Source organism: Ceratosolen solmsi, unplaced genomic scaffold, assembly GCF_000503995.2.
Source record: "Ceratosolen solmsi marchali unplaced genomic scaffold, CerSol_1.0 scaffold7, whole genome shotgun sequence".
In the NCBI taxonomy this organism is placed as follows: domain Eukaryota; kingdom Metazoa; phylum Arthropoda; class Insecta; order Hymenoptera; family Agaonidae; genus Ceratosolen; species Ceratosolen solmsi.
The window spans coordinates 4,270,033-4,297,269 of NW_011948413.1; the positions used below are offsets into that span (position 1 = coordinate 4,270,033).

At 28.0% G+C, this 27,237-nt stretch overlaps 1 protein-coding gene across 1 annotated transcript in view; it reads right to left on the reverse strand.

Moving 5' to 3' along the window:
- The window catches only part of Obsc (Obscurin), a 44,119-nt gene that overhangs the window by 4,442 nt on the left and 12,440 nt on the right, over positions 1–27,237 (reverse strand). Inside the window, exons 4-34 of the mRNA XM_011505979.1 lie at positions 26,753–26,884; positions 26,519–26,689; positions 24,119–24,188; positions 23,645–23,740; positions 18,299–18,391; positions 17,068–17,232; positions 16,785–16,922; positions 16,389–16,707; positions 16,049–16,312; positions 15,758–15,793; positions 14,797–15,042; positions 14,525–14,666; positions 13,901–14,438; positions 13,070–13,834; positions 12,341–12,920; positions 11,825–11,926; positions 10,657–10,767; positions 8,733–10,001; positions 8,355–8,696; positions 7,462–7,864; positions 7,179–7,362; positions 6,796–7,096; positions 6,132–6,716; positions 5,403–5,827; positions 4,579–5,342; positions 4,201–4,502; positions 2,816–3,732; positions 2,144–2,583; positions 1,740–1,878; positions 339–1,045; positions 31–172 (exon numbers count right to left, since the gene is read on the reverse strand). Coding sequence (XP_011504281.1) covers positions 31–172; positions 339–1,045; positions 1,740–1,878; positions 2,144–2,583; positions 2,816–3,732; positions 4,201–4,502; positions 4,579–5,342; positions 5,403–5,827; positions 6,132–6,716; positions 6,796–7,096; positions 7,179–7,362; positions 7,462–7,864; positions 8,355–8,696; positions 8,733–10,001; positions 10,657–10,767; positions 11,825–11,926; positions 12,341–12,920; positions 13,070–13,834; positions 13,901–14,438; positions 14,525–14,666; positions 14,797–15,042; positions 15,758–15,793; positions 16,049–16,312; positions 16,389–16,707; positions 16,785–16,922; positions 17,068–17,232; positions 18,299–18,391; positions 23,645–23,740; positions 24,119–24,188; positions 26,519–26,689; positions 26,753–26,884 — 10,888 coding nt within the window. The remainder of the gene's footprint in view (positions 1–30; positions 173–338; positions 1,046–1,739; positions 1,879–2,143; positions 2,584–2,815; positions 3,733–4,200; positions 4,503–4,578; positions 5,343–5,402; positions 5,828–6,131; positions 6,717–6,795; positions 7,097–7,178; positions 7,363–7,461; positions 7,865–8,354; positions 8,697–8,732; positions 10,002–10,656; positions 10,768–11,824; positions 11,927–12,340; positions 12,921–13,069; positions 13,835–13,900; positions 14,439–14,524; positions 14,667–14,796; positions 15,043–15,757; positions 15,794–16,048; positions 16,313–16,388; positions 16,708–16,784; positions 16,923–17,067; positions 17,233–18,298; positions 18,392–23,644; positions 23,741–24,118; positions 24,189–26,518; positions 26,690–26,752; positions 26,885–27,237) is intronic.

Sequence of the window (27,237 nt, forward strand, 5' to 3'; positions counted from 1 at the left end):
CGAATACATTGAGATAAAATTATTACTCACTGCCCAGTCATAGTTCTCATCCGTGAATATACGTGGATAGCCAAACCCACGATTGTGGGCTACTTTCATATATTTACGAAGTCGTATCGGGAAATCAGTATCCCGTACTTGTAACAGATAAGTGTCAGGTCCATTCTGATAACTGTAAATTTCAATGATAAAGTCAATACCAAGCGTTAAACAAAATAATAATGAATGACATAAAATCATAGCAATTGCAATATATCTATATTTAGTGTAGGCATATATTAATTTATAATTCCTATTATAATTATTATATTACGTAAACATTTTATATTGATACATACTGGCTTTCGTTCTTAAATATGCCAATTTCTGTGTCGATAGGCTCCCTAGATGGGATGCGATTTTCCCAGGCCTTGGGTGGTGGTCTCTTCATCGATGTTAAGTGCCTCTCGGGACTTTTTTCGGGCGTGTATCTATGCCCTGGTGGGTAAACCATTTTTGAGGGATGTTCAAAGGCACTGGTTATGCGACGTCTACGATACCATTGTCGACATGATGCGTTCTTGTACCAATCTCGATAAAGAATATAATAATCTTTAAGATATTCCGAAGGGATCTTGTAATACTCCATAGATTCTCTCTCGGAAAAGTTGAGCCAGGGATGACGAAGAGCCGTTTCAGTATCCATTCGTCTTTCAGTTTGATATTCGAGTAATTTGGTAATGAAATCTTTAGCTTCGATTGATATATATGTCCAGCGTTCATCATCAAAGTTCCATTTGCCTTCCCTGATTCTCGTTAATGTTTCACGATCGTTGGTACCGCGGAACGGTGAAATACCAGTGAGCAGAATATAAGTTATGATACCTGTACTCCACATATCCATTCCGTACTCAACGCCTTCACCATTTGGTACTTCGGGTGGAACATATTCGGGCATACCGTACAATAAGGTCATTAATTTATTTCGAACGATTCGTCGTGATAAGCCAAAATCACAAATTTTTAGATCATCGCCACCTGAATGAGAAATTAATAGGTCTCCCAGCTTAAAATAAAATCAAACAAATAATTAAATATCGATAAAAAGTAGATGATATATTGTTTAATACATATCATAATACTTGATTATATAATTAAGTAAAATTAAAAAATACATCAAATTAAGTTTTTCGTTGGTGCACATGTATATATCAACTTTGTATCACTTCGACAATTCGAATCATATTACAAAAAAAAAAAAAAAAAAAAAAAAAATTAACTAATAAATTATATTTTTAATAAAATGTTAAATTATATGATAATAAAAATAATAAATATACATCTGTTTACACTATTTTAATTAAATTATAAATAAATATATTAGTAAAAATCGTATACTGTATAAATTATATATAAAGTATTACTTTGAATATAATATATTTGAAATTGACACTCGGGCTAAATGATATAATATATGAAGGTTTTAGATAAAACATTAATCATTAAGCGATAGTTAGCGTCCATATTAATATCTCAATATATTTTAAGATCTACTAGTTTAAATAACAATTGTTTATAAATAATATTTGGTGATAATATTAGTCAATATTATTCATAATATTTTCATATACTTCATATATTTTCTACCAATTACTAATAAATACCTATAAAATTTATTTATTAAAAAAAATGTCAAATACTATTTTACTTGCTCTTTTATGTATTAATGATAATAAAATATATTGTATAAAACAAAATACCGTAAGACCAAGATGTGCCCATCCAGATTTATGCATATAATCGAGACCCAAAATTATTTGTCTGATGTATCCCGCAATTTCCCTTTCAGTATAATAAGGATTCCTTGTGATAGTGTCGACAAGCTCACCTCCTCCACCTCTGCATATTTCATTTATCGAAATTTCAAGTTAAAGAAATATTGTCAATATATTTATATATATACATATATGTTTTATATGTTATATACATGTAATATCTATTAACTATTTAATTTAAATCTTTAATATCCACGTAACTTAATCATTTTGTAAAAATTCATTCGATTAATAAAGCTTTTAACTAAATTGCATTAGTTGCAATATGCATTAGTTGTTGTACGATTCTAATGACGTTTATAATAAATACATAGTGGAAAAAAGGATACAGTTCCATGATAAGAGTGAAGGATGAGTTATAATCGTAAACATCGTGCAAACGTAATAGGTGACGATGATTGAGACTATTCATTACATCCATTTCATTCAACATTAATGGCCGAACATCGGAACTTCCTCGCATATATTTAGCTGCAAAATTCCTGCCTGAATTTCTTTCGACCGCATGGTACGTGATGCCTTGAGTACCGCGACCAAGCTCGTCACCAAAGTCATAATCGTCATTAAAGTGCTTCTGTCGAGGTTTCACATCCGCCGTTATCGCATAGTTTTTATAACGCCAATCGGTCTCGCACTCTTCCACATGAAGCATTGCTGAACTGGAAGCGCAGCCAGCGACGTTGCAAGCCGACAGCGAGTATAAGCCCTCATCTTTCAGAATCACATCCTCAATTATGAGAATCGATAAGTCAGGCTCGACAAATTGGATCTATTGAATTCAATATTATCTTTACATTTCATAAATTACTTCTAAAATTAAGCAAAATTTATATATATATATATATATATGTACATATATAGTTAATTTTATAATATAAAATAAACAGAAATCTTAATTATTAATGAAACATTATCTCATTCTCTTCAGAAATTAAAATTTAGAATGTAATAAGTGAATGTAAATTAAATTTAATATAAATAGTATGTTGCTGCTATGTGACCTTGATTCTAGTAGAAGAAGCAAGTGGTTTCCAATCTTTATACCACTTAAGCTCGGGATATGGTACACCTGTAACTCTAGCTTCAATCTTGATGGTTTTGCGAACCATAGAGAAGGTTTCATCTGGTCTCGTTATGAAAGTCGGATACTCGGCGATATCAAGACGCACTCGCTGTCTAGCCTCACCGTGCTCGTTGGTTGCAACAGCTTCGTACTCGCCAACATCTCGCTCAAGCATCCTGTTAATGAAGAGCGTTGCTTGACCATTTCTTGTATAGGTATAATCGTATCGACCACCAGGTTCAATAAGTTCTCCATTAAAATAATAGGTCATTCTTGGCTTAGGATAGCCATAAACGAACCAAAAAAGCTTGGAGTTTTGATTTTTAACACCGTATTGAGTATCGAACTCCTGGCGTAAGAAGCGCGGCGCTTGTGCGTAATTATCGTGAGGTGGTCTCTCAATGTCAAAATCTTTAGGAAAGTAGGGACTAGTTTCGGGTCGAAAGTCGATTCCCGGTGGTAAGTAAGGATAGAACTTTGGTGGGTCAGGCTCAAGCTTAGCTCGATAAGTCTGATTGTATGGCGAAGGATCGCTGATGCCATATTTATTTTCGACTCGAACACGGAATCTGTAGTCACGGAAGGGTACGAGATTGCGAATATCACAAACGCAGCCACGAATGCCACTGCGCACACTGAACCAATCGCCGTCCGGGAGCTCGCACATTTCAACTTGATAAGTTACGGGCAATCTCGGAGATGAAGGTATTGATGGTTTCCACGACAGCGTAAGATGACGATCCATCATGCGACTAATTATTGGACGATCGGACAAAGGAAGTGGGAGTCCAGATTTACGATATCTGTCATAATCAGCATACTGATCGACTAATCTCTTGTTTCTCGGCTCGATAGCTAGAATAGATAGCACAATCACCAAATTATTAGGATAGATTACTAAATTAATAATAATTTAAAATTTACTCCATAATTTAATATAAAATTATACTTTAAATGGCTATATGCTTTTGATCGATTTTATTTCATAAATAATTTTCATAGTTAAATTTTAATCATTTTATAAGAAATAAAAAAATGATGTAAATTTTTCACTAATTACAATCACTAAAAATTTATAAATAATTTTAAACATTTTATAAATATGTAGAATATATATATATATATATATATATATATATTTACTGTAAAGTTATGTCTTTGAAAATATTTTATTTTACAATTTCGTTTTAAAAACCCATTGGTAAATACAGAAATGTTAAAGTAAAAATTTTATTTTTAATATATTTTCCATTTTTAACTTAATTAGAATTTTTTATGTCTTTTTATTATATTATATAGAACTAACATATAATTTGTACTTACATTCGAAAATCATCTCGCCAGCAGATTTTGCCTCACCATGAGGATTGAAAATTCGTAGAGTGTATTTTCCGGCATCGTCTTCGTCAACATGATAAATCGAAAGTCTTAGAAGTCCAGCACCTTCATTTTCCATTAATATTCGATCCGTCGGCCAAAGTTTAGTGTCATCCCGATACCACTCAAATTCGGGTTCAGGGTATCCAGTTACACAAGCCGTAAATTTGGCTGTCATACCTTTATAAACTTCACAATCTCCTACTCTCTTCAAAAATGATGGTGGCTCAATTCTCTTCGTCTTATCCCTAAAAATTATAAACATATAAGATGGCCATAAAAATGAGCTTATATTATAAATTACAAATTAAGATAATAACTAACAATTCTTTAACGACATCGAGAGAGGCTTCACAATCCGTTGTGCCCTCGCTATTCGTAGCTTGGCATTTATAACGACCAACATCAGCTGTATTGCAATTTTTTATATAAAGGCAACAAGCTTCGCCGTCACGTTTTATTTTATACTTATCGTTGTCTGGTTTTATCAGCTTATCATTGAAAAACCAACTAATCTCTGGCTGAGGAATACCACTGATACGTGCCGCAAATTTAGCATCACAATCTACCATCTGTTGCAAGTCTGAGAATTTTTGTGTAAATATCGGCGCTTGATTAACTTTGCGAACCGTAGCATTGGCACTACTCTTATCGGAACCTTGGGGACTACGTAACTCACACGAATAGACGCCTGAATCTTTAGCACTACTGGGCTTGATTTCAAGGCCAACCTTCTTACCATCACAACTAATCAATATACATTCTGAGGGTTCCAGAGGCTTATTATCTTTACTCCAAATCACTTCAGGAATAGGATTCCCAGTAAAGAGAGCTTGCAAAATGAGTGGTTCTCCCTCTTTAACGCTTACGTCGTGGAGCAGTGACAAGAACTGAGGCTTCTCTTCTGGTGCAGATTCACACGATTTGGGGACAACTTCAAGCCGAGATTTGCAAGATTCTTCACCCTGTGAGTTAATAGCATGAACAGCATACTCCCCCGCATTATTAGGACCAGCCTTATCGATTAATAGAGCCTGACTACCATCAGGTTGTTCGATAATTTTTATATGTTCGCCATCCGGAACAATCTAACAATATTATACTAATGAGTACTAATATCTGTTTATATAAGAGACTATGAAAAATACCTCATTGCCGTTGTGAGTCCATTTAAGAAGAGGTGCTGGTTTGCCGACTAATTTAACCTCGAGCTTGGCTGGGAATCCTTCGACGACAGTTGTTGGGTGAAGAGTTGCTATAAAAGCTGGACGCTTCTCACTTTCATCAACCTTCACTTTCGAAATACCTGTTATTTCTCCTAATTCATTCGATACAAGGAGTGAGTAAACACCAGCATCTTCCGGGCGCAATTTATCGATTGTTAACCCAATTATACCATTAGGCTCATTTGTAAAGTAGATATTCTTTGACGGCCGTAATGGAATATCGTCTTTAAACCACTGAACTTGTGGATTCGGAAATGCCACTATCTGTGCCTCGAGCTTCAAGGGTTCACCGACTAATGTATTCGCATCCTCTAATCCTTTCTCGAAGTATGGCTTTATCGACTCAGCTACATAAAAAAAAAAAAAATCATAATTATATTTATAATTAAATTATAAGCTATTAATAATTCAAAATATCTTTTCTGTAATTGAAAATATAAATTTAACTGTATCCAAAACATGTCAAAATTATATCTAAGCAAATATCCTTCTTATTTTACTAAAATACTTGTCAAAAAAACTTAAACTTACTACTGAATAAAGACTTAATAGATTTTATGGATTTTTCGAATAATTAAAGTTTCAATTTGCAATATGATCAAAAATATTTTTTTCAATTACAAAATTGAAATTCGTTAAGAATAAAATTACGTCTAACGGCGACTGCACATTGAGATGGATTATCGCCACCAGTATTGGACGCAACAACTTTGTAAGCACCCGAGTCAGTAGGTTTAACTTGATCTATTGATAATCGCATTGTACCATCGGGTAAAACATCGATCTTGACATGATCGTTAGGCACTATAATTTCTCCGTCTTTGTACCAAGTAACTGAAGGTATGGGACTACCATCACACTGCGCAAATAATTCAAGTGGTTCCCCTTGATCAAGATCGAGCGAAGGTGGCAAGCTACGGAAAAACTTTGGTGGAAAACGAGTGAGCGTAAGCTCACTTAGACATTTAGCTACTCCAGCCATATTGGTCGCTTGACATATGTAGTTACCAGCATCTTTTTCACCAAAATGCTCGATAATCCATTTGCTTACAACTTCAGGCCCCTCTATAGTAGTGCTGATGGTGTTTCGCATATCCTCGTAAATCTCTACTCCATCTTTCAGCCAAGCGATTATAGGTCGTGGATAACCAGTTACACGAACCTCCGCTTCGTAGTTATTTTGATCTCGAACAGACGCATAATTATTTAATTCCTTCGTAAACATCGGCTTCTCAGCTAAAATTAAAATTTGATGTTATTTAATCTATTGTAATTTTATATATACATTATTGCTTTTATTGAAAAAAAAATTTACTGTAAGGTTTGAGTTGCATTTCTTCGGATGATTCGCCCATTTCATTCGTTGCAACAATCTTATATCGACCACCATCACAGATTTCTAAATTTTTAATTTTGAGCCTGTATTTTCTATTTTTATGATCTTCCTCTGTAGTAAAACGACTATCTAAAGTAACATCGCGACCGTCGCATTGCCAAACAACTTTAGGCTTTGGATTTGCCTTGATGGTTGCTTCCCAAATCACTGATTCGCCTACAGGAGCTGTTAAGTCCTTAAAATCTTCAATTATGGGTACAATACGTAAATTTAACTCGGCCTAGAACAAAAAATAAATAATGCAACTCAACTTGCTTTAAAGGGTTTCAATATCAATGTTATTAATCTGTCTATCTTCTTACGTTAGTCGCAGCTTCGCCATATTTATTTTTTACTTCCAACGTGTAATTTCCAACATCATCAGGATTACTCTTACAAACTTCTAAAGTATACGTACATTGCTTTAGTCCATCATCTATTGGTTTGCTTTCAATTTTTGCATTGTGTTTATTTTCATCGCTATCAAGCGGTTCATTGTTCAACATCCTTGAGAAATTTTTTCAAAGAAAACAGAAATACGTGAGCAATCGTATAATCCAAATTAATGTAATTATAATGTAAACATTAATAAGTATAAAAATATACCATATTGCTTCTGGAATTGGATCACCGGTAATAACTGCTTTAAAAGTGCCAGTTTTTCCTTCATCTACATCTACATCTCGAAGAGGTTCCATAATCTTCGGCTTACGAAGTTCATCAACAGGTTCCACATTCAAAAAAGCTTCAAGAGATTTTTCTCCCAATTTATTTGTAAGTACAAGAGTATATATACCGGAATTTTGTTCTAACGCCTTTGTAACATTTAACTGGAACACTTCGCCGATAGTAGTGTATTGTACTTGTTTAGAAATTTTTAAGGGTTCTCCATCCTTATACCATTTCGCTTCTGGTCTAGGTAAACCAGTGGCACGTACTTCAAACATTGTACTTTGCGTTTCATAAATATCACGATCTTCCAATGTGGAACTTATAATTACAGGAGATGCTAAGGAATACGTAAGATTACTTCAAAATATTGATAATAAAAAATCACTGACGCCCTACTAAAATATTTTATAAATAAGCTTCATACACGAAAAGCCATTAATAAAGCTTATAATATAATATTAAATTTTTTTAAATACTTAACTTTCATTTTAAGCCACCATTCCTCATTAAAATTGTTGATCTTACTTTGTGTTTTTGTGTTATTTAAGCGCATGCATGTAGAAATGATTTATTTTTACAATAAATGCTATGAAAATGCAATTAATATAGAGTGAAGTTTATGAAAAATAACAAACAAAATACAATGTGAAAAATAGGAAAAATAGGAATTAATTTTTAAAAACAGTCAAAACATTTAAATATCAAATCGTTTACATTTGTATTATAATTCTTTAAATTTATATTGTAAATTAAAATGTCGTAAATTAAAATATCAAATTTAAATAATTTAATTTATTCATTAAAATTGTCAATTTATTTTAATTTACCTCCTTTTTCACCGTCACATAGTTTTTCTTCATTCTCCAAACATTCATCATTAATTTTTATTCCGCATTTATCTAAAGAATTATTACTGTCTTCCTTTATTTGCTTACTTAATGATTCATTTGTATAATCTTCCTCTGGTTTATCTTCCCCCGTATTGTCATCTTCGTTCGTAAATACGTTTACAATTTCTTCATCTCTTTCGCGCTTATCAATATTTTTCTTATCATCTTGTTTCTCTTCTACCTCTAACGGCTGATCATCATCTTGCTTCTGTTTTTCCTCTAGCCGTTTATCATCATCCTGTTTACCAAATACATCTGTTACTTCATAATCATCTTTATCTCGTTCATCATCATTATCTTGTTCATCATCTTTATCTCGTTCATCATCTTGTAATTGATTCTTATTTTCTTTTTCTTTTTTCTCTAATAATTTATTATCATCTTGTTTTTCAAATACATCCAACATTACATCATCTTTATTTGGCTCATTATCATTCTGCACTTTATCAATATCATGTTGTTCTTTCGTGTCTACATATTCAGACTCGTCTGAAATTTTACTATCGTCTTGCTCTTCTTTATCTATAATATGACCGCTATCTTTTATTTCAACATCATAATCGTCATAATCTTCTTTTTCTTGGTTAGCAAAAATTTCGTTCTCATCTTGCACTTCTGATTTATTTTCATCTTGCTTTTCTTGTTTATCTAAAATTTCGTCTAGCACGGAACGCTGTCGTTGACTGCGTTCAAGCAAACTTTTTATGTCGTCGTCTTCTTCTCCAGCATCCGATATTACTCCTTTCATTGAATTTACTCTAGAAATTGACTTTATGCTGAATGTTTGACTCTCGACAGAGTCAAGCCTTTGTATTTTTGAATTCTGTCTTGATAAACTTTTATCCTTTAGAGAATTTTTTCTAGAATTATTATTCTCTTCAGACTTTTCTTGAGAAATACTCTTTCTTTGAATGGAATTTTGCTTTGTTAATTTACTCTCTTCGAATGTCGCATTTTGTTTCTCAGCGGTTTCAGATACTAACGAATCTGATGAAATTTGTCTTTTATTGGAAATTAAAGATTTTCGTTCGCAAGATTCTTCGGTAATTTGTCCATCTGATAATTTTCTAGTGCATTTATTAGCATTATCCACTTTTTCTGTATGAGACTCGTTAAAAGATTCATCAATAGATTGTTCTTCAATAATTGTTTCTTTATAAAGACTCTTTTTTTCTGTCGTCTCTTCTTTTCTCGCTTCGGATTGATCGTAAAAGTCAGAATTAACATTAACTGTATGAGAATCATCGACAAATTCAAAATTCTGCACGTCATCGGCACTTATGTCCCGGGAAAGACCTTTGGCGCTTGTGTCATCATCTGATATCGAAACGATGGAAACGCCACGATTGAACGATGTTCTGTCGATTTTACTATCTCTTCTATCCTTCATTTCTTTACCTTCAGTTTCGGAAAACTCTTCAACCAGCACTCCGTTTTCTGGTTTTGTCGAGTTTTCTTCTTCTTGAATTGTATAGCTATATGAGGCGATTTCTTCCACTTGTGGCCCAATATCAGAACTTTTTATCTCTTGAATCTCAACTTTCGTTGATTTCATTTTGCTAATTGTATGCTTTTCATCTGGACCTGTGGAAGTTCACTCCAATATGACTATCAAATCGTAAGAAATATTATGATAAATAGATAATAGCCAAGCCATCGTTTCTTCATGCTGAGTCCAATTGCTTTAATACATGCGCGTATTGTTCTATAATCAAGCATTAGGCAAAAGCCAAAATACAGCGTACACTTACATTTGACGATTATCAATAATTGTTAGGGTCATTTAAAATTATGAATTAAAAAAATCGAAATCTTAAAGTTTTTGTATTAATATATGCATATTATCATTTAAATTTAATACTTATAATTGACAATTATTTATTAGTATTAAGGTAGCCACTAAATTTTTCTGCGATATAAAATATCCGCAATATGTTATATTTATCTGCATTATCATCTTGATTTATCAAATTTAATTTAATTTATTAAACACTAACATTTTCTAATTTACAAGCGAAAATGCAGTATATACGATAATATAAGTTTTCTATAAGCATTTTATTAAATGCTTCTTTATAGCACTGAACCTTTTATTAAAGTATATACAATTTTTATAAGCAATTGATAAATATTTTTAAAAGCAATAATGATATTGCGTGTTTAGCGATTATGTTCATAAGCTTCATTATATTTATGTTGATTGTTTATATGTGTAACTGTGAAAGAATTGTTATGATACCTGACAAAGTAGCTTCATGTTCCGTGGTTGAAGCCACAGAAATAGTTATTGTTTCACCACCCGTACCTTTTATAACTTCGACTTTATTTGACTTCTCCACTGTGAGACGACCTAAATTTATTACAAATTTTTCTACAACTACATCTATGAAGCATTAAACTATGTAGAATATTAGCTTTCTTATCTTTTTATGTAAAGTATTTAAATAAAATATATTCGCAAAGGATGGGGTTTCAATTGCATATAGCTATATACAATAAATGATTTTTATCACTTTCCTTTGTGAAAATTCCGTTGAATATAATTATGGTAAAATTGAATTAAAAGATATAAAAAAAAATTTTTATGCAGACTTTCGTGGAAAAATACCTTCATACAAATGCACAAATAAAAATATTTATTTTGTTTCTCTATATTATATAATTAACCATTTTTTAATAACTAATATTTTACTTTTTATTTTCTATATGCTTGATTAAATTTTTTTTTTTTTTTTTTTTTTTTAATTGTTGTAAATGTTTTGCTTTATATATTTATAATGTACATCTTATTGAAAGTATATAAATTAAATAATTACTAAAAACCTAAATAAACGAAGAATAATTTGTAAAATTTAGTAGTATAAAAATAAAATTTTATATAAAAATATAAAATATAAATACCAAAAGCATATTTTCATTTGTTTGTTTTTTATATATTAAAATAGAATAAAATATTTATCATTACAAAAAAAAAAAATTGTAATTAATATTCATTTTTCATTTTACCATATTTAATTCACATTCAGTAATCATTTCTACAGATATTTTCACTATAGCTACATTTTTTATTTTTAATGCATATACCGTGCTTAACAAATTCTCTATTCACTAATTAATTAAAATGCTTTAACAGATATAAGTCACCGAGTTTTCAATTTTACATACATTGCAATAATTATTTTATGATTTAATATCTGCGTATTGCTAATCAGTGGTTCGATCTATAATTAATAATATCGTTAAATAGCTTATACTTTTTTCTTCAATATAAATTATAGAAGTTAATAACTAATCAGAAAATCTATGCAAAAGTATATAATATTCATTCAATTAATGTAAAAGAATCAATTGCAATGTATATCATCTTGTTAATGATATGATCTAGAAATATAAAGATTATTTCACACCTTCAGATTGGCCATCTTCTAAGATCTCGCTTTCAGCTGAAACATCTTCATTGATTATTTTCTGTTCTGCTTCTACATCGCCGATTATTTCTTCAGATTTTGCTATATGTAATTATTTATATATTAAATTTCATGATACATTTATTATTATTATTATTATTATTATTATTATTATTATTATTATTATTATTATTATTATTATTATTATTATTATTATTATTATTATTGTTGTTGTTGTTGTTGTTGTTGTTGTTATTATTATATAAATTATAGTCCCTCAATGTCGTTTTATTTTTAATAATAAATCTTTTTTAGGGTATTAAAGGTAAACAAATACGGTTGTAGGATAAACTAAATCACAACAAACTTATCAATTGGAAGATAAAACTCACTAACAATAATGAACCAATTTTATAAATACTTACTTATGATGCATTACCGTGGCATATAAACTTCAAATTTTACTTAGATAGGAAAAATTTATGTAAAATATATTATTAAATAAAATATACTTACTTAAAACGATAACTTTGCTTTTACTGGAGACATATCCCAAGTCGTTTTGTGCTCTTACTTCGTAAACACCTCCGTCCGTACCTTTCAAAAGCGTTACTGTTAAATCATAGTTTTCCAATCTTTGACTATCCCTAGTAATTTTGATTCTAGCATCAGCGGAAACCTCTTGTCCATCTTTAAACCATTTTATTTCTGCTTCTGGTACTGCTGACACCTGAACGGTTAATTTTAAGGTATCGCCTTCTTTAACTTTTTGATCAGCCAATTTTTTCAATAATTTTGGTCTGTATTGAACTGTAAGAGATGCTGAAGTACTGCTTTCGCCAATTTCATTTTTAGCTTTGCATGTATATTGACCAGCGCATTCAGGCTTTGCTTGTTTAATTATTAATTTATAGCAATTACCCTCTTCACTTGTACTATACTCTTTTTTCGTCTCACTTATACGTGTTTCACCAAAGTACCATTGTACTTCCGGTTTTGAAAAACTATTAATTTTAGTAACGAATTCAATATTTGCATCGTTCTCATTAGCTACCACATTTTCCATTTTTTTTTTAAACAGTGGAGCAGATCGAACCTGAAACAAAATTATAATTGTCCATAAAATAGAAATTTCACAAACTAATTTTAATATTTATTTTAATTTTCAATTGTTTATATACATATATATATATATATATATATATATATATATATGTGTGTGTGTGTGTGTGTGTGTAATTATACCTGAATATTAGTTTTGTCTGATGCTTTTCCATCAGAATTTGTTACTAAAACTTTATAAGAAGCTGTATCTATATCAATAACGTTACTGAAGTTTAAGGAGTACGAATTGCCCTCTTGAGAGAATGTTATTCGATCATTTTCCTTTAGAATTCGTTCATCTTTCATCCATGTAACAACTGGTTCAGAATTTGATTCGACTTCAATACATAATGTCAAACTATCACCTTCCTCTACAAGTTGTGATTTATCAAGTTTTTTCGTGATTTTCGGAGGTTGTACAACCGTTAAGCCCCAGAATAATGAAGTTTCATTAATTTCATTCTTAGCTCTAATGGAATATGATCCCGAGTCATCCAATTGCGCATCTTCAATCACTAGAGTATACATATCGTTTTCTTCCTTCATTATCTTTGTTCGATTTGATTCTTCGATTCTCTGATTATTTTTGTACCAAGTTACTTCAGGTGTAGGTGAACCTTGGATCTGAACTGACATATTAATAATTTCTCCCGTTTGTACGGAAAAATCTGTCATCCGTTTAGTAATTTTTGGCGCCGATTTAACAATCAGTTCGATTTGTGTATTATCTTCTCCAAGATCATTTTTAGCACAAATTTTGTAAATACCTGCGTCTTGGGCCGTTACATTTTTAATTACAAGTGAAAGGGACTCTTCATCTTCCCAAAGATATTTGATCCTACCACCTGCGATTATTTCTTCTCCGTTTTTGGTCCATTTGATATGTGGTTTTGGATAGCCTTTAACCTGTTTTATATCATTTCAAATTATTATTATTAATAGTAGAATTGTAAAAATTAACAAAATATTTACCTGAAGATCTAACATAGCGGAGCCTCCAGCATTAACCTCCGAGGTTCGTGACTCTGATTCTAATGCAGGTTTAAGTGGTTCTCTTAACAAGTGATTAACAGTTCCTTGAACTGTAAGTTCAGCACTGCAACTAATATTTCCGGTACTGGTCTGTGCAACACAAGTATAAAGTCCTGCATCTTCCGGCTTCACATGCTGAAAAACCAGTGCAAGCGTATCCTCGCTATCTTTGAAAAGGACTTTGAATCTTTCTTCAGGATCGAAAGGTATACCATCTCTTGTCCATATAAATTTCGGTTCTTCTCCAGGTTCAAGTAAACCTTCGGGTAAACCTGCAAATATCACTTTCTCGTCACAAACTGAAACGATAGCCTCACATGATGCTTCACCAAAGCGATTTATTGCAGTACAACTATATTTCCCTGCATCTTCCTTTTGAACATCCGGAATGATAATTTCATAAAATCCACTTTCTGCTTTCTCTGATACGATCTTAACTCGTTCATTTCTCGACGTTATAAGTACATTATCTTTATAACTAATTAAATATTTTTTATTAATTATTGCATGCTAAATACGATAATTCTAAATAAATGTATTTTCACAAAATAAAATTGTACATACAATTTGAGTTCAGGATTGGGATCACCTTTAACTTTAATCATAAAACGTAAATATGTGTTTTCTAATATTTCCGTATCCTTAAGCCGCACTAGGAAAATAGGAGAATTCGCATTTGCCTTGGCTTTTCTTTCTTCGTCTGATACTGAAAAGAAAGAAAACACAATTGATCTTTTTTTTCTACCTATTTTCTTCATCTATAAACTATTATGTATATATATATATATATATATATATATATATATATATATATATTATAAATAATATATTTTTACGTTCTTGAACAATAAGTTGAGCTGTGCAAGTCGCTTGTCCATCGTCGTTCGCTGCACGAGCAATATAAATGCCAGAATCCGATTCTAATACATTGTCAATTTGTAATTTGAAGGTTTTGCCATCACTAATTGTCTTTACTCGATCAGCAAGCTTATCATCCATGGGTTTGTTATCTTTTAACCAAATCATTTTAGTTGATTCATCGGAATATTTCATAACACATTCGAAAGTAGCAGATTCGCCAGCTGCAAATACACGATCAACTTTAGTTTAATATTTTTTATAAATAGCTTACACCAATAAAAATTTATATAAACACAGAAAAATAATGAGTAAATCAAATATGACTGATATAAATGAATCATATTTTTATACATATTACCCTATTATAAGATAGGGTAAGATAATCCTAAAAATAATAAATATCCTTTTTAAGCATTCTTTAAATTTAATTCTCGTTTAATAGATTATTTACATTTTTAACGTGAATATTTTATTGTTCAACTTTAAGATGAAATTAATTATTTCAGCGTATGAATACGTTTATATTTATATCCGCATTTTAAGAAACAATGAAATTAATTAGATAATGATAATTGAAAGATGTTACCAACATTTGTGTTCAACATATGTACCTACAAACAGGTACATATATAGTGTGTGCATGTATATCAATAACATAGTGCATGTATGTGTAGAGTTACATATGTACATATAAACAAAATAATGTAGAAAAAAAATAAAAAACATTTAAAGATTTAAAAACTCAGCCAAAAAAGCATATTTATTTAACATTAGAGCAATTGTATCTTTAAAGCGTTCATTTTTAAATTTAAAAGCCACTATAAAAAAATACATAAGAAACTTTATTTGTATAATAAAGAAAAATGTATACTGTAAAATAGACAAAGATGATTGTAAAAACCATGATTACGAGATACATGCTACAATCGACTTTACCTATGATGTGTAACATAGCCAAATTTTCTCGAGATTCTAGAACAGGAAAGATGATCTTTACATATTTAGATAATAAATGATTATTATATCAATCGGCAGCCACATTCTTTATATAAAATATTGAATCTGTTTTTTGTTATCATTGGAGACTTAAAGATTTTTGTTATTTATAATATTTGGGTACATTTATTGTATATCATTGTGTATTATCAATACTTAATTTAATAATTAATATAATAGGGCAGGTGAGAGAATAAATACAAGAATTCAATAAAAACTAAGGTCACTTACGTTCCACTTGGCATCCTTCAATAGTTTTTTGGAATTGTGGTTTGCCAGTGTTATCGGTCGATAAAGCTAATTTAGCAGTTTTCATTTTAGAAATATCAATAGAAGAATCACCGCCAGATATACTTCTTTTCTGATAGGAACTTGAAGACTCAATAACGGAGCCTCCAGTAATAGTCTTTTGAGTGCTTGAATTTGAACTTGATTTATGAGAGGCAGAAACTTCGCTTGAAATTCGACTTCTTGATAAATTCGAATATGATGATTCTACCATTAAAAGTAAAAGAAAATTGATTTGAATGGGCATACTCTCTATTATATTAAATATAAGCTGATTGCCTACCTTCTACATGTTTCGAAGAGGCGCTGTAGCGACTAGATGAGTAACGGCGAGACATGTCGGTTATTTGTTGATCTCCCGAAACTGCTTTATCTATTTCTATAATATCGGTTAGCTGCAAATCGTCAGCCGCGTGTTCAGCAAGAGCTAAGACGTCGCTGCCATGCTGGCGAATTTCATTGAGCCAGAATGATTTAACTGGATCTTTGTGAGCCGATAATGTGATTGGATAATTTTGTAGTTGACTCGAAGTTGATGATTTAAGGTGTAACTCAAATGTCCGCTGATTTTCTGGTTGATCTTTAACTTCTACCTCTGGTAGCTAATAAATCAATCAGTCATTTTACAAACCGTAATACTTAGCATATTTATAAGCATTAAATAAAAAGATAATATTACTCGAATTATATCTTTCAGGACAAACACCGATCTATCCTCCGATATGCGTCTGACTTTACAGATGAGTATTCGTGCTTTAAAAAGGAATAAATATCTTTCTTTGCTCTTTCCTTCTTTATCTGTTACGGTAAACCATTCCTATTTTCAAAAAATAAAAGCAAACAAATATAGGTACTTAAAGTTTAAAAGTCTTATTTTTACTCGTGACATTATGTAATTAACTTTATGAACATTTATATAAATCAGGAAAAAATAATTTAGAAAACATATATTTGATACTAACATGAGTGAGCAATCTACCAAGTTTGTGGATATTTCCCTTATAACCTTCGATGCTGCTGATGAATTTATTGTCAGTAGCTCGATGAGGAATCCCTAACATTAACTCCAGAGCTTTCTGAAGGTCATCGCAATCTTCACCCAAACGTGTCGAATATTTAACTAATTCCTACAATTTCCAATGTCAGTTATTTTTATCATAAGATCTCTATTTATTTTATATTGCATTTAGATCATAGTTATGCATATTGATAGCTTACAAGATAATTGATTTGCCTGTCAGCGAATTGGAACGATTAAAATAAGTCAATTTTAGCTAACTATAATTTATGTGGCGCTTATTTGATTTTCTATTTATAAAAAACATCAATAATTTTACAAATAATATATCAATTAAAAACATCAAATTATGAAAAATAAAATATATTTTATTGAATCAAGAGTAAAAAATTGAAAATTAAATATTGAAATAATTGAATATTATGATAATTATGATTATATATATATATATATATATATATATATATACATAATCGTATATTATTTAGAAATGTTACTAAAATATTATAAATCAAAAAATATTTTTCATCTGTTTTTTAAAATCATATTTTATTATGTGTGCACGCGTGCAAGCAATTTTACTTTTTGTTTAGAAATACATTTATTGCATTCATTAGGCACCAAGCCCGAATTTTGTTCTCAATAACAAATAAAAATTGAGTGAAAAATAAAATTTAAAAATATACTAATACCGTAATTTAATATTTTTGTGATAAATTTTTGAAAATAAAAATGATTTAAACTTGTTCTTCAAAAAATTATAATTTGTAATGATATTATTGATTGTAGATTTATATATAAGCGCTGTTAACATAAAAATATATTTAATTTCTTATTAAACTATTTGCAAAAATGACTTGTCTATTTAAATGTAAACAAACAAATCATATTAATATTGTTTAAAAATATATTCATATAATGTATAACACAAAATTGCTGTAATTCATAATTTAAATTATATAAAAAAAAAACTGTTTTATTAAATAAAATTTAATAATATATAGCAATACAGTTCCACGGTCTTGTAATACGATCTAGTCTCTTTCGACAATCATAAGATTGGACAAATTCCAAATAAATTATACTTATTTACAAAGTATTAGAGCTTTAAAGGTAATTTTATTAAACAACAGAAACATCTGTATAATAATATAAATAATAAGCTATTTAATTACCTTCAATAAAAGCTGGTAATCATTGATACGCTGTATCGGCAATTTCAGATGTTCTGATATGCTCTTATCATCCCCAAGTTTATGGCTCAGCTCCTTTAGAAATAAAGAATGATTTTAAAAGCTTAATGTTTCTTGTTTCTTCTCACTTTTTCTCAATTCATCGAATAACAGCGTGAAAATAAAATTTTTCTCAAATATTATAATCCAAGTCATGGAGTTGCTTTTTATATCTGGCATAGTTTCAAAATATACAGAATATGAAAATCTATTTATAATAGGTAGAAATGGTACGTCATGAACTTGATATTTTTAGCTATCTGACTTTTGCAATAAAAATTTACAGTACAACATGCGAAAATTCTGATATTATCTCGACAAAATGAGCAAAAATATGTGTAAAAGAAAATGTTCGGTTATTGCAATTGTGGAATCAATACGCCAATACACAAAAGCACCGACACGAGAAGGTTTATAGTAATGGTGTTCAACCGGTAGCAAGGATGTCAAGTGCAACCGGTAGTGAAACACACCTGCGTGCAATCAAAGCAACTTAAGACTCTCCTCAGTGGAACTAAAACTAAAACAACCCTACTTTTAAAAAGTGCGGGCAAAGCGGTGGCAGCGTCGCCTCTCGCAGACTGGACCACCTTCATTCTCATTTCGACATTCGAATATAGGCGGTGGTTAGCAAAATCCCTACTCTCATGCAACTTTACGGTTCCTGAAGTGAAAAGAAAAGAGGGGCACATTTCGACGAGACCTGCCGTTGCACATAAACATTTAGGTTTTTCTCCTCCATTCATCGTCAGGAGTTATCAAATATAAGAAAAATAAAAATAAATATCAAATAGTTAATTGACAGTACTTTAAAAAACAAAATAAGAAATTGAATTGCGCTGGAAAACATTAAGAAATTTATGAAGCAGATGATATATAGTGGCTATACAAATAAATTTATATACACATAAATAGACAGATAAATAGATAGATAAATAAATAAATAAATATATATATATATATATATATATATATATATATATATATATAAATAGATAGATAGATAGATAGATAGGTAAACAGATACACAGATGCATAAATAAATAGTTAAATAGATAAGTGGCAAATTAGAAAGAGAGAGAGAGAGAGAGAGAGAGAGAGAGTGAAATAAGAGGTAGGAAGGAAATTTGGCTAGAGATAATCTTGGCTAAAGACATGATGACCGCGAGGTAGACGAAAACTAATTACTGAGGCGTGATGGTCCAAAAAGTCGTGGCATGTGATATTGAACAGGCAAATGCAAGAGAAGATTTGTGCTTCCGATATCACCACCCCCAACTATTACTTTTATAGATAATCTTCTTATAGATTCATACTTATTACGATGTGACTTGATTCGGATTAAACGTGCATTTAAAATTTTCTGATTGCATATTAATATTACTACAGGAAATACGATAAACAGTTCAAATACCATCTAAATTGAAAATAAATATTGCTTTCACAAAATTATAAATGAATTAGATTCCAAAAAAATTGTAAGAAATCATTAAAATAACATGATATGAGCATTAAAATAAACAAGAAATTTAACCATTTTTTAAACTGTAAGTTCATTGTACATCCATTACATTATAAACTAGTAATCTTAAATAATAATTTATAAATTATTTAAATTAAAATAAATAATTTTTATAAATAAATATTTATATATATACAATAAATTTTCAAAAAAATATGCAAATTTCAGTTTTTAAAACATATAAGATGTCAATTATAATTCATTAATAAACAAATTATTAAATTATAAAATATTATACATAAGGGCTTTTTATATTTTAATTAAGATCAAACATATCAATTTCATTAATTTTTAAGGATAGTAATAATAAACTTTACAATATACTATAATATTATGAATATATGTATTAATGTAAATTACAATTGAAAAACACAATTCATTATTTAAATTTAAATTAAATATACTTCTTAAAAATATTAAATATTTGATCAAAGAGTAATTTTTTATTTAAATTTACCGAATTTATTTTTTAAACGTATAAAAATTATTGTTTAAACATAATAATAATTAGAAATAAACATACAATATTATGTCTTGCGTAAAAGATGTATACAATATTCTTTAATAAGTAGATTTAATTTATATTTGACGAATAGAAAAAACCGTTGAAGTTTAATTATGACATATGATGCGTACATGTGTGCAATGACATATGTGCAAAAAATAATCATAAAATTAAAAAACTTTTAATATATTGTGTTTAATTATAAATTTATTAAATTAATTATTTAATCGATTTTATCCTAAGAAATTTGAATTATGAATAATAAAATTTGCATTGACTTTTTCTAAATAATTAAATTATAGTTAATTTATCTAATATGATTTTGTCAAAAATTTTATCTTCAACAGGTTCTTATTGCAAGATTTTCTGAAAAATAATAAATTATGATCTCTTTAGAACATTTGAGAAACATAATCCGATTTATTTTTATAGGTAACTATAACTTAATATTTACTCGTATAAAATATTGAATATCTTAAGCTCGTGTTTTATATTTAAAGTTAAGAAAAAACATAATTTGTAACTGTTTGTATCCTTCAGCAATATATATATATATATATATATATATATATATATACTAAGTAAATTAATACCGAAATAAAAAATCAAAAAGACAATATTATTTACAATAAAAATATTATTTACCAGTTTTATTCGCATATTTAAATTTAATCGCGAAACGATAGCAAAGTTATGTGTAGAAAAAGTCACAAAATGTTCTCATGTTAAAATAAACGAAGCTATTTTGGTGCTTAGGCAGCCGCTCATATATATATGTCCCGGCTCTTATGCAATGTTACATTTCCTCTCTTTTCCATGATAACTTTGTCGCCACGTTAGCGAACAAGAATTTTATTTTTTTTTTGTCATTATCTCTTTAAATAGACATTAGTAATAGCTAGATTAAGCTAATTTTTCCATTAAAATCTGAATATAATAATTATTAATTTAATAATGTAACACTTAATGTACCGTTAAAAATATGAATTTTCTAACATTATATAAACATATTAGACGATATATTGACATATATTATATATCATATACTTTAATATTAGTATTTTTATAATAATAATAATTTTATAATAAATATTCGTATATTTGGAATTTTGCAAACTATTGACAGCACTGAAAATAAACATACGGTAAATTAAGCTTTTTTTCTTAATGAAAGTGAATTAATTTTTTTTTTTTTTTTTGTCCGTCTCTCTAAATTAAAAGCAATCTATTTAATATGAAGCATTGATTAACCAACTTTCATTTAATCATTATAAATATTAGTTATGTATCGGAGAAGATTGATCGGGTTAATTTATTATAAGTATATAAGTATATAAGTATAAAGTTAATTGTTGTTTTATGAAACGAAAGACTTTTTGTTTAAAATGATTTATTTTTTTTTTATTCTTTTTTATTTAGTGCAATTTTTCCAAATTTCTTTCTAATAACTTTCATTTAAATATTATTTTATTGATAATGGCAGTTCAAAGAAAATGTTTTTCTTGATTGTAATTATAATAGCTTTAATAAACATAGAATAGGAATGTACTAGTCCCTACTATAATTATTAATATATGATTATAAAATGTAAGTAATAATAATTATAACTAATCAATATAATTAATTAATTATTGGTTAAAAAAAGAAAAAAATACAAATTTAGAATACGTATATTAGTAAATAACATAAGAATATAATTTTTAATTTTTAGTAAAGAAAATGCAAGCTATAATTTTTCTTTTAATAAAGATATTTAACATATTTTTGATCATGTAAATAGTGAGATAAATATTAAAATAATATTAATATGCTATTTCAATATTTATTTAAGTATTTCATTAAAAAACATTTCAATGTAGTAAGAAATCTACTTTATCAGGATGCGTTAACTTTTGTTTTTACCAACAAATGATTAAATAGCGTTATTTAATCTTAAATTTAATTAAAATTATCATTAATCTTTCCAATATTCTATTCATTTTATTTTTAAATTATTACTATTATTAAGTATTAAAAACCATATAACGAAATATCATATATTCTAATTATTGTTGTATCATTATTATATATTATTATCATACATATATACGTATATTATATATGCACATGTAAAAAAAATTTTAATCTTAATTTTAGTATTGCTATAAAAAGCTTATATAAATTTGTTTAAGTAATTTGTGTTTTAAAAATTAAAGTAGTGAATAATGCTTGATTAAACAATATCCTCGGTACAATCATTGGAACGTAAGTACAAATTTTACGACCGTATGTTCGATTGTAGTTAAATAATAAAACTGCTGTTTCACTGGCAAATCGCAGTCAGTATATCAGCAATGAAGATTTTCTTGATTCTCGTTTTTGTGAGCAGTATTCCACTATTGGTAAGAATAAATATCAAACATGATAATAGAATATTTTAATTATTAATCATTATTTTAATTTAAAGAAGTTGACTTATTATAGAATGCAACTATCTATCTAAATAAGGAAAATTTGACTGAACGTAACGAAAATCAAACATTGTTGCAAGGCTTATTACTTATGAGGCAGAATAGCAGTATAATAAAAAGTATAGATAATTATTTTACAAATGAAAATCATAATCGATCAAGAAGATATATTACAAACAAATTTCTTTCTAATGAAAATATAATTTCCGAGCTTACAACTATATTACAAGAAGGCTTTAAAAAATGTGGTCTGGATAAGGTATCAGATATGATTTTTTTAGTTCAAGAAGAACAACAACTGATGCGAGAATGTATCAATAATAATACTCATCATAAAGTGAATGCCCTAGAAGATTATTTATATACAACATATGATATATTTAAAAAACAAGTTATGGATGGCATAAATGATAAATTAAACCTATATCAAAATAATATAACTAAATTTCTCAAAATGAAACATGATAATAAATCAATAGTAGATGTTGATCAATCGAATAGGACGTTAGAGACACCGACGTCAGAGAACTCCGCAATCAATTCATCTTCCTCTGAGATAACAAATGATAGTTTAACAGATCAAGGCGATCAAATAAGTAGTAAACGCTCAAACAATGAGAATAAGGGAATATTGATATATATGAATTTTACAACAAAGAACGATGACAAATATTCTAATGAGGACTCATCTAAACCATTTCAGCAATTTCTAAAAACAATTCCAGATACTTTCAAATTAATTGGCAATAAATTATATCAAAGTAAATATAAAGAAAAGATGTATGTAAAATAGTATTGCATTAAATCCTTACCTCAAAATATTCTCGAACTTCGTCATTGATTAAAAGTAATTCTTGAGCAGCAGGTTCATCTCTGCAATAAGCTACATGCTTATCAAAATCTCTTTCCTAAAAGAAAACATAAAATATCATTAATTAGATCATTTTTGTCTTAGTTGCGCGTTTATACGCAATATATTTTGTATTGAATTTTTTAATTAAAATTAATAATAATAATAATAATAATAATAATAATAATAATAATAATAATAATCAAATTGACACTTAACAACCTAATCTCAATAAAATATTCATGTAAGAATTAATAAAACTTATTATTAAAATAAACTCATTGTTGAATAAATCGTATTAACAATTAATCTTTGTCCAAGTATACTCAAATTACTCAAATAAACTAGCAAAAAAATCATTATATTAATATTCAGGCGTCTGGCATTATCTATAAAATATATAATATTTGTAAACATTATTTTGATATTGACTTACCAATCTGAGAAAAGTCTTGCCAAGCATACGTGGCTGATCCGCATAGTATTTGACACCTTCGATTAAGACCCTGCCGAACGATCTAAGTAAGGCCGGAATTAATGTCATGCCAAGGTTACTTCACACTTACGTGCTAAAACCTTTTTTATTGCATTTCTTGACAACTCGACACAAAACATCCGGCATATATTATATAATGCCGGTCAAAATATAAAAATAAAATTAGGATTATTGACATTCAACCTAGTCATTTTCTAGTTTTTATTTTCAAACGCAAACACACGAGATGATTATGAGATTATTAAAAGTCAAAAATGTCATTTAAAAATGTCTGATATTAGAAACAAATCGCAAAAAATTATTAGCATTATTTAATAATTAATTTAAATGTGCAATAAATAATACAAACGATGTATAATAAGTTTATGAAATGTTTTTTGGAAAAGGGACAAAGTAGTTAATATATAAATTTTACTCCAAATCATTAATATGCAAATAAGTACAATCAGTACAATCACAAAAATTCATAAATCTTGACTTACGAAACTCATAGATTGAATCTATGAAAAAGTTGTTTTCACCAAAGTGTATTCGTGTGTATGTATATTTGCGTATGCGTAAATATTTATAAATGTTTTTAGAAACCACAATAATTTAAAGATTTCGTTTATCATTTGTTAACATGTGTTTTGAGTTTATTTTGTGTCAGAGTTCCCAAATCTTAAATGCATTTTATTTTTATTTCTTAAATTCAACGTTCATCCTTAATCTTCCTCTATTACAATTTATAATTATACTTGTTTAACTTTATTTATATAAATTTTAGATTAATTCGAATTTAACCTATTAGAATAAACCTATAGTTTCATTTAAAAATATACATTTAATTTCAGTTTGATTCTTTTAAAATTCTTTAATAAAAATTTATAAGCCATAAAATTATATAAATTAACGCTTACACGTATAAAAAATATTAATTTAAAAAATATTTAATATTTAAAACTTACTTGAAAAATAAGAAAATATATTTTTCTCATTTCTAAATAAGTTTTAAAATTTTAATTACGTGGAAGTGTATAGTTTTAGTATTTAAGCTATTTGAACTTCTTTTTATATGTAAGTTTGTATATAGAATTTAATAAAATATTTACAATGTATAAGTATATTTAATTTATATATTTTTATTTTTTTAAAAGTTTAAATACTATACCAATATAAAAAATCTATTAGTTTATTAGAATACAAAAACTTTGGTTTATAAGTATAGTAATAAGAATTGGATAAGATTTTTGTTTATTTTAACCTATTGAAAAAAATTGAATTTTTTCTATTTTACAATTTTTTTTATACAATAAGGAATCAAAAATTTTTAAATACCTTATTATTAATAAAATTTACCTTTTTATTAATAAAATGAGTTACATAAAGTTTCATGAAAAATTAAATACAATAAAAGTTCATCGATCCGCTTTCTATAAAATCAAATGCCGTACGTTATTAAACATAAACTTATTGAGAATATTTTTAATAAATATAATAATTAGTAAAAATTTTAATTAAATTTATAATAACTATACTTTATAAAGATATTTTGGATTTACAAATGCAGTTAAAATTTCTACAACTTCCGCGATAACAATGAAATGTTACAGAACATGTGTAATGCCACAACCATTACAAAAATGTAAGATTATTTAGACAATTTGACATATTAAATGTAATTAATATTATATTATATTCTCAAAATTAAAAGAAATAAACTATCATTGCTATTGATTCTTTAATATAAAATTAGGTATTTTTATTTAAATTTATGTGCAAATACCTAATATAATTATTGAAATTATGAGTTTGTATTTATTATTTATTATTTATTGCCAATTATTCAAATATTTTATCGAAACTTATAATTTTCAATAAAATCATAAAGCATAATAAAACCATATTCGATGAAATGTATACATATGTATAGAAAATTGTTTCTAAAATATAACATTCAATATATGAATATTTAGGCTATTTATTCATTCTCATTACATCAATTCTATTTATAAAAGCTTAAAGAAAATTTTTTTTTTATCAGAATTATAATTAAACTGAAATTCAATATAATTATTGTAATATATGTTATGTATTAAAAAGTATATATTTTATTAAATTGCTAAAATTATTACTTTTAACAGAATTACGTATATTACATTTCTAAAAATAGATATTTATTTATACATAAATTAATAAAAATGTTCTAATAATTTCTTAAAGTTTTATTATAAATAAAAAGATATTAGATGGAAGATTAATGATTTAACATTTTATTCATTATAAGTACAACTGACTGAAAATGCCCATGTTTGTGTTAAATTTAATTTGTATGGGTGTACGTTCGTATTAGTTACTTACGTATTATGAAAATCTGCAATCTGCTTTAAATTTGAAAAAATAATTTCCTTATTATCTCGTACTACTCTTGGAACATCAGAGTTATCAAGTGGTTTTAAGTATCGTTCTACGACCATTTGTAAATCTCGTCCAAATTCTTCTTCAGTCTCGACTAACTCTTTAATAACAGCTCTACAATTCAAAAGTATGTTGAAATATGTTCAAAAGTAAAATTATAAAATAAAGAGAACTTACTCTCTCCTAAACTGAGAATCTTCAGGTCGACGTTGACTAGCGAAAGTTAAACTATCTTCACTTAAAGCGGTCTGCATTAAAATTGACATCGGCAACCAGCCTTCTTTACCATCAGCTCTACGGACTAATACTCTAAAATTAAAGAAAAAAAAATTAAGTACTAGAATATAGGTATTTTATAAATAATATATATATATATATATATATAATGCGCTCGCGCGCGCGCGCGCGCGTCTGTGTGTGTGTATGCGCATCGTGCGCGTACATACAAATCACATAAATTATATTCAGTTATATGCTCTTATAAATTTATAATAAAATAATAGAGATATTTTTAAATAGAAATTGATATTAGAAATTAAATTTTATAATAAATTGTACTAATTAATCAATGATTATATCAATGAAATTGATTAATATGAATCATTAAATGACATTTTTCTACAAATTTTTTTCTACGCATTTCCACGCTTCAACTTTGTTTG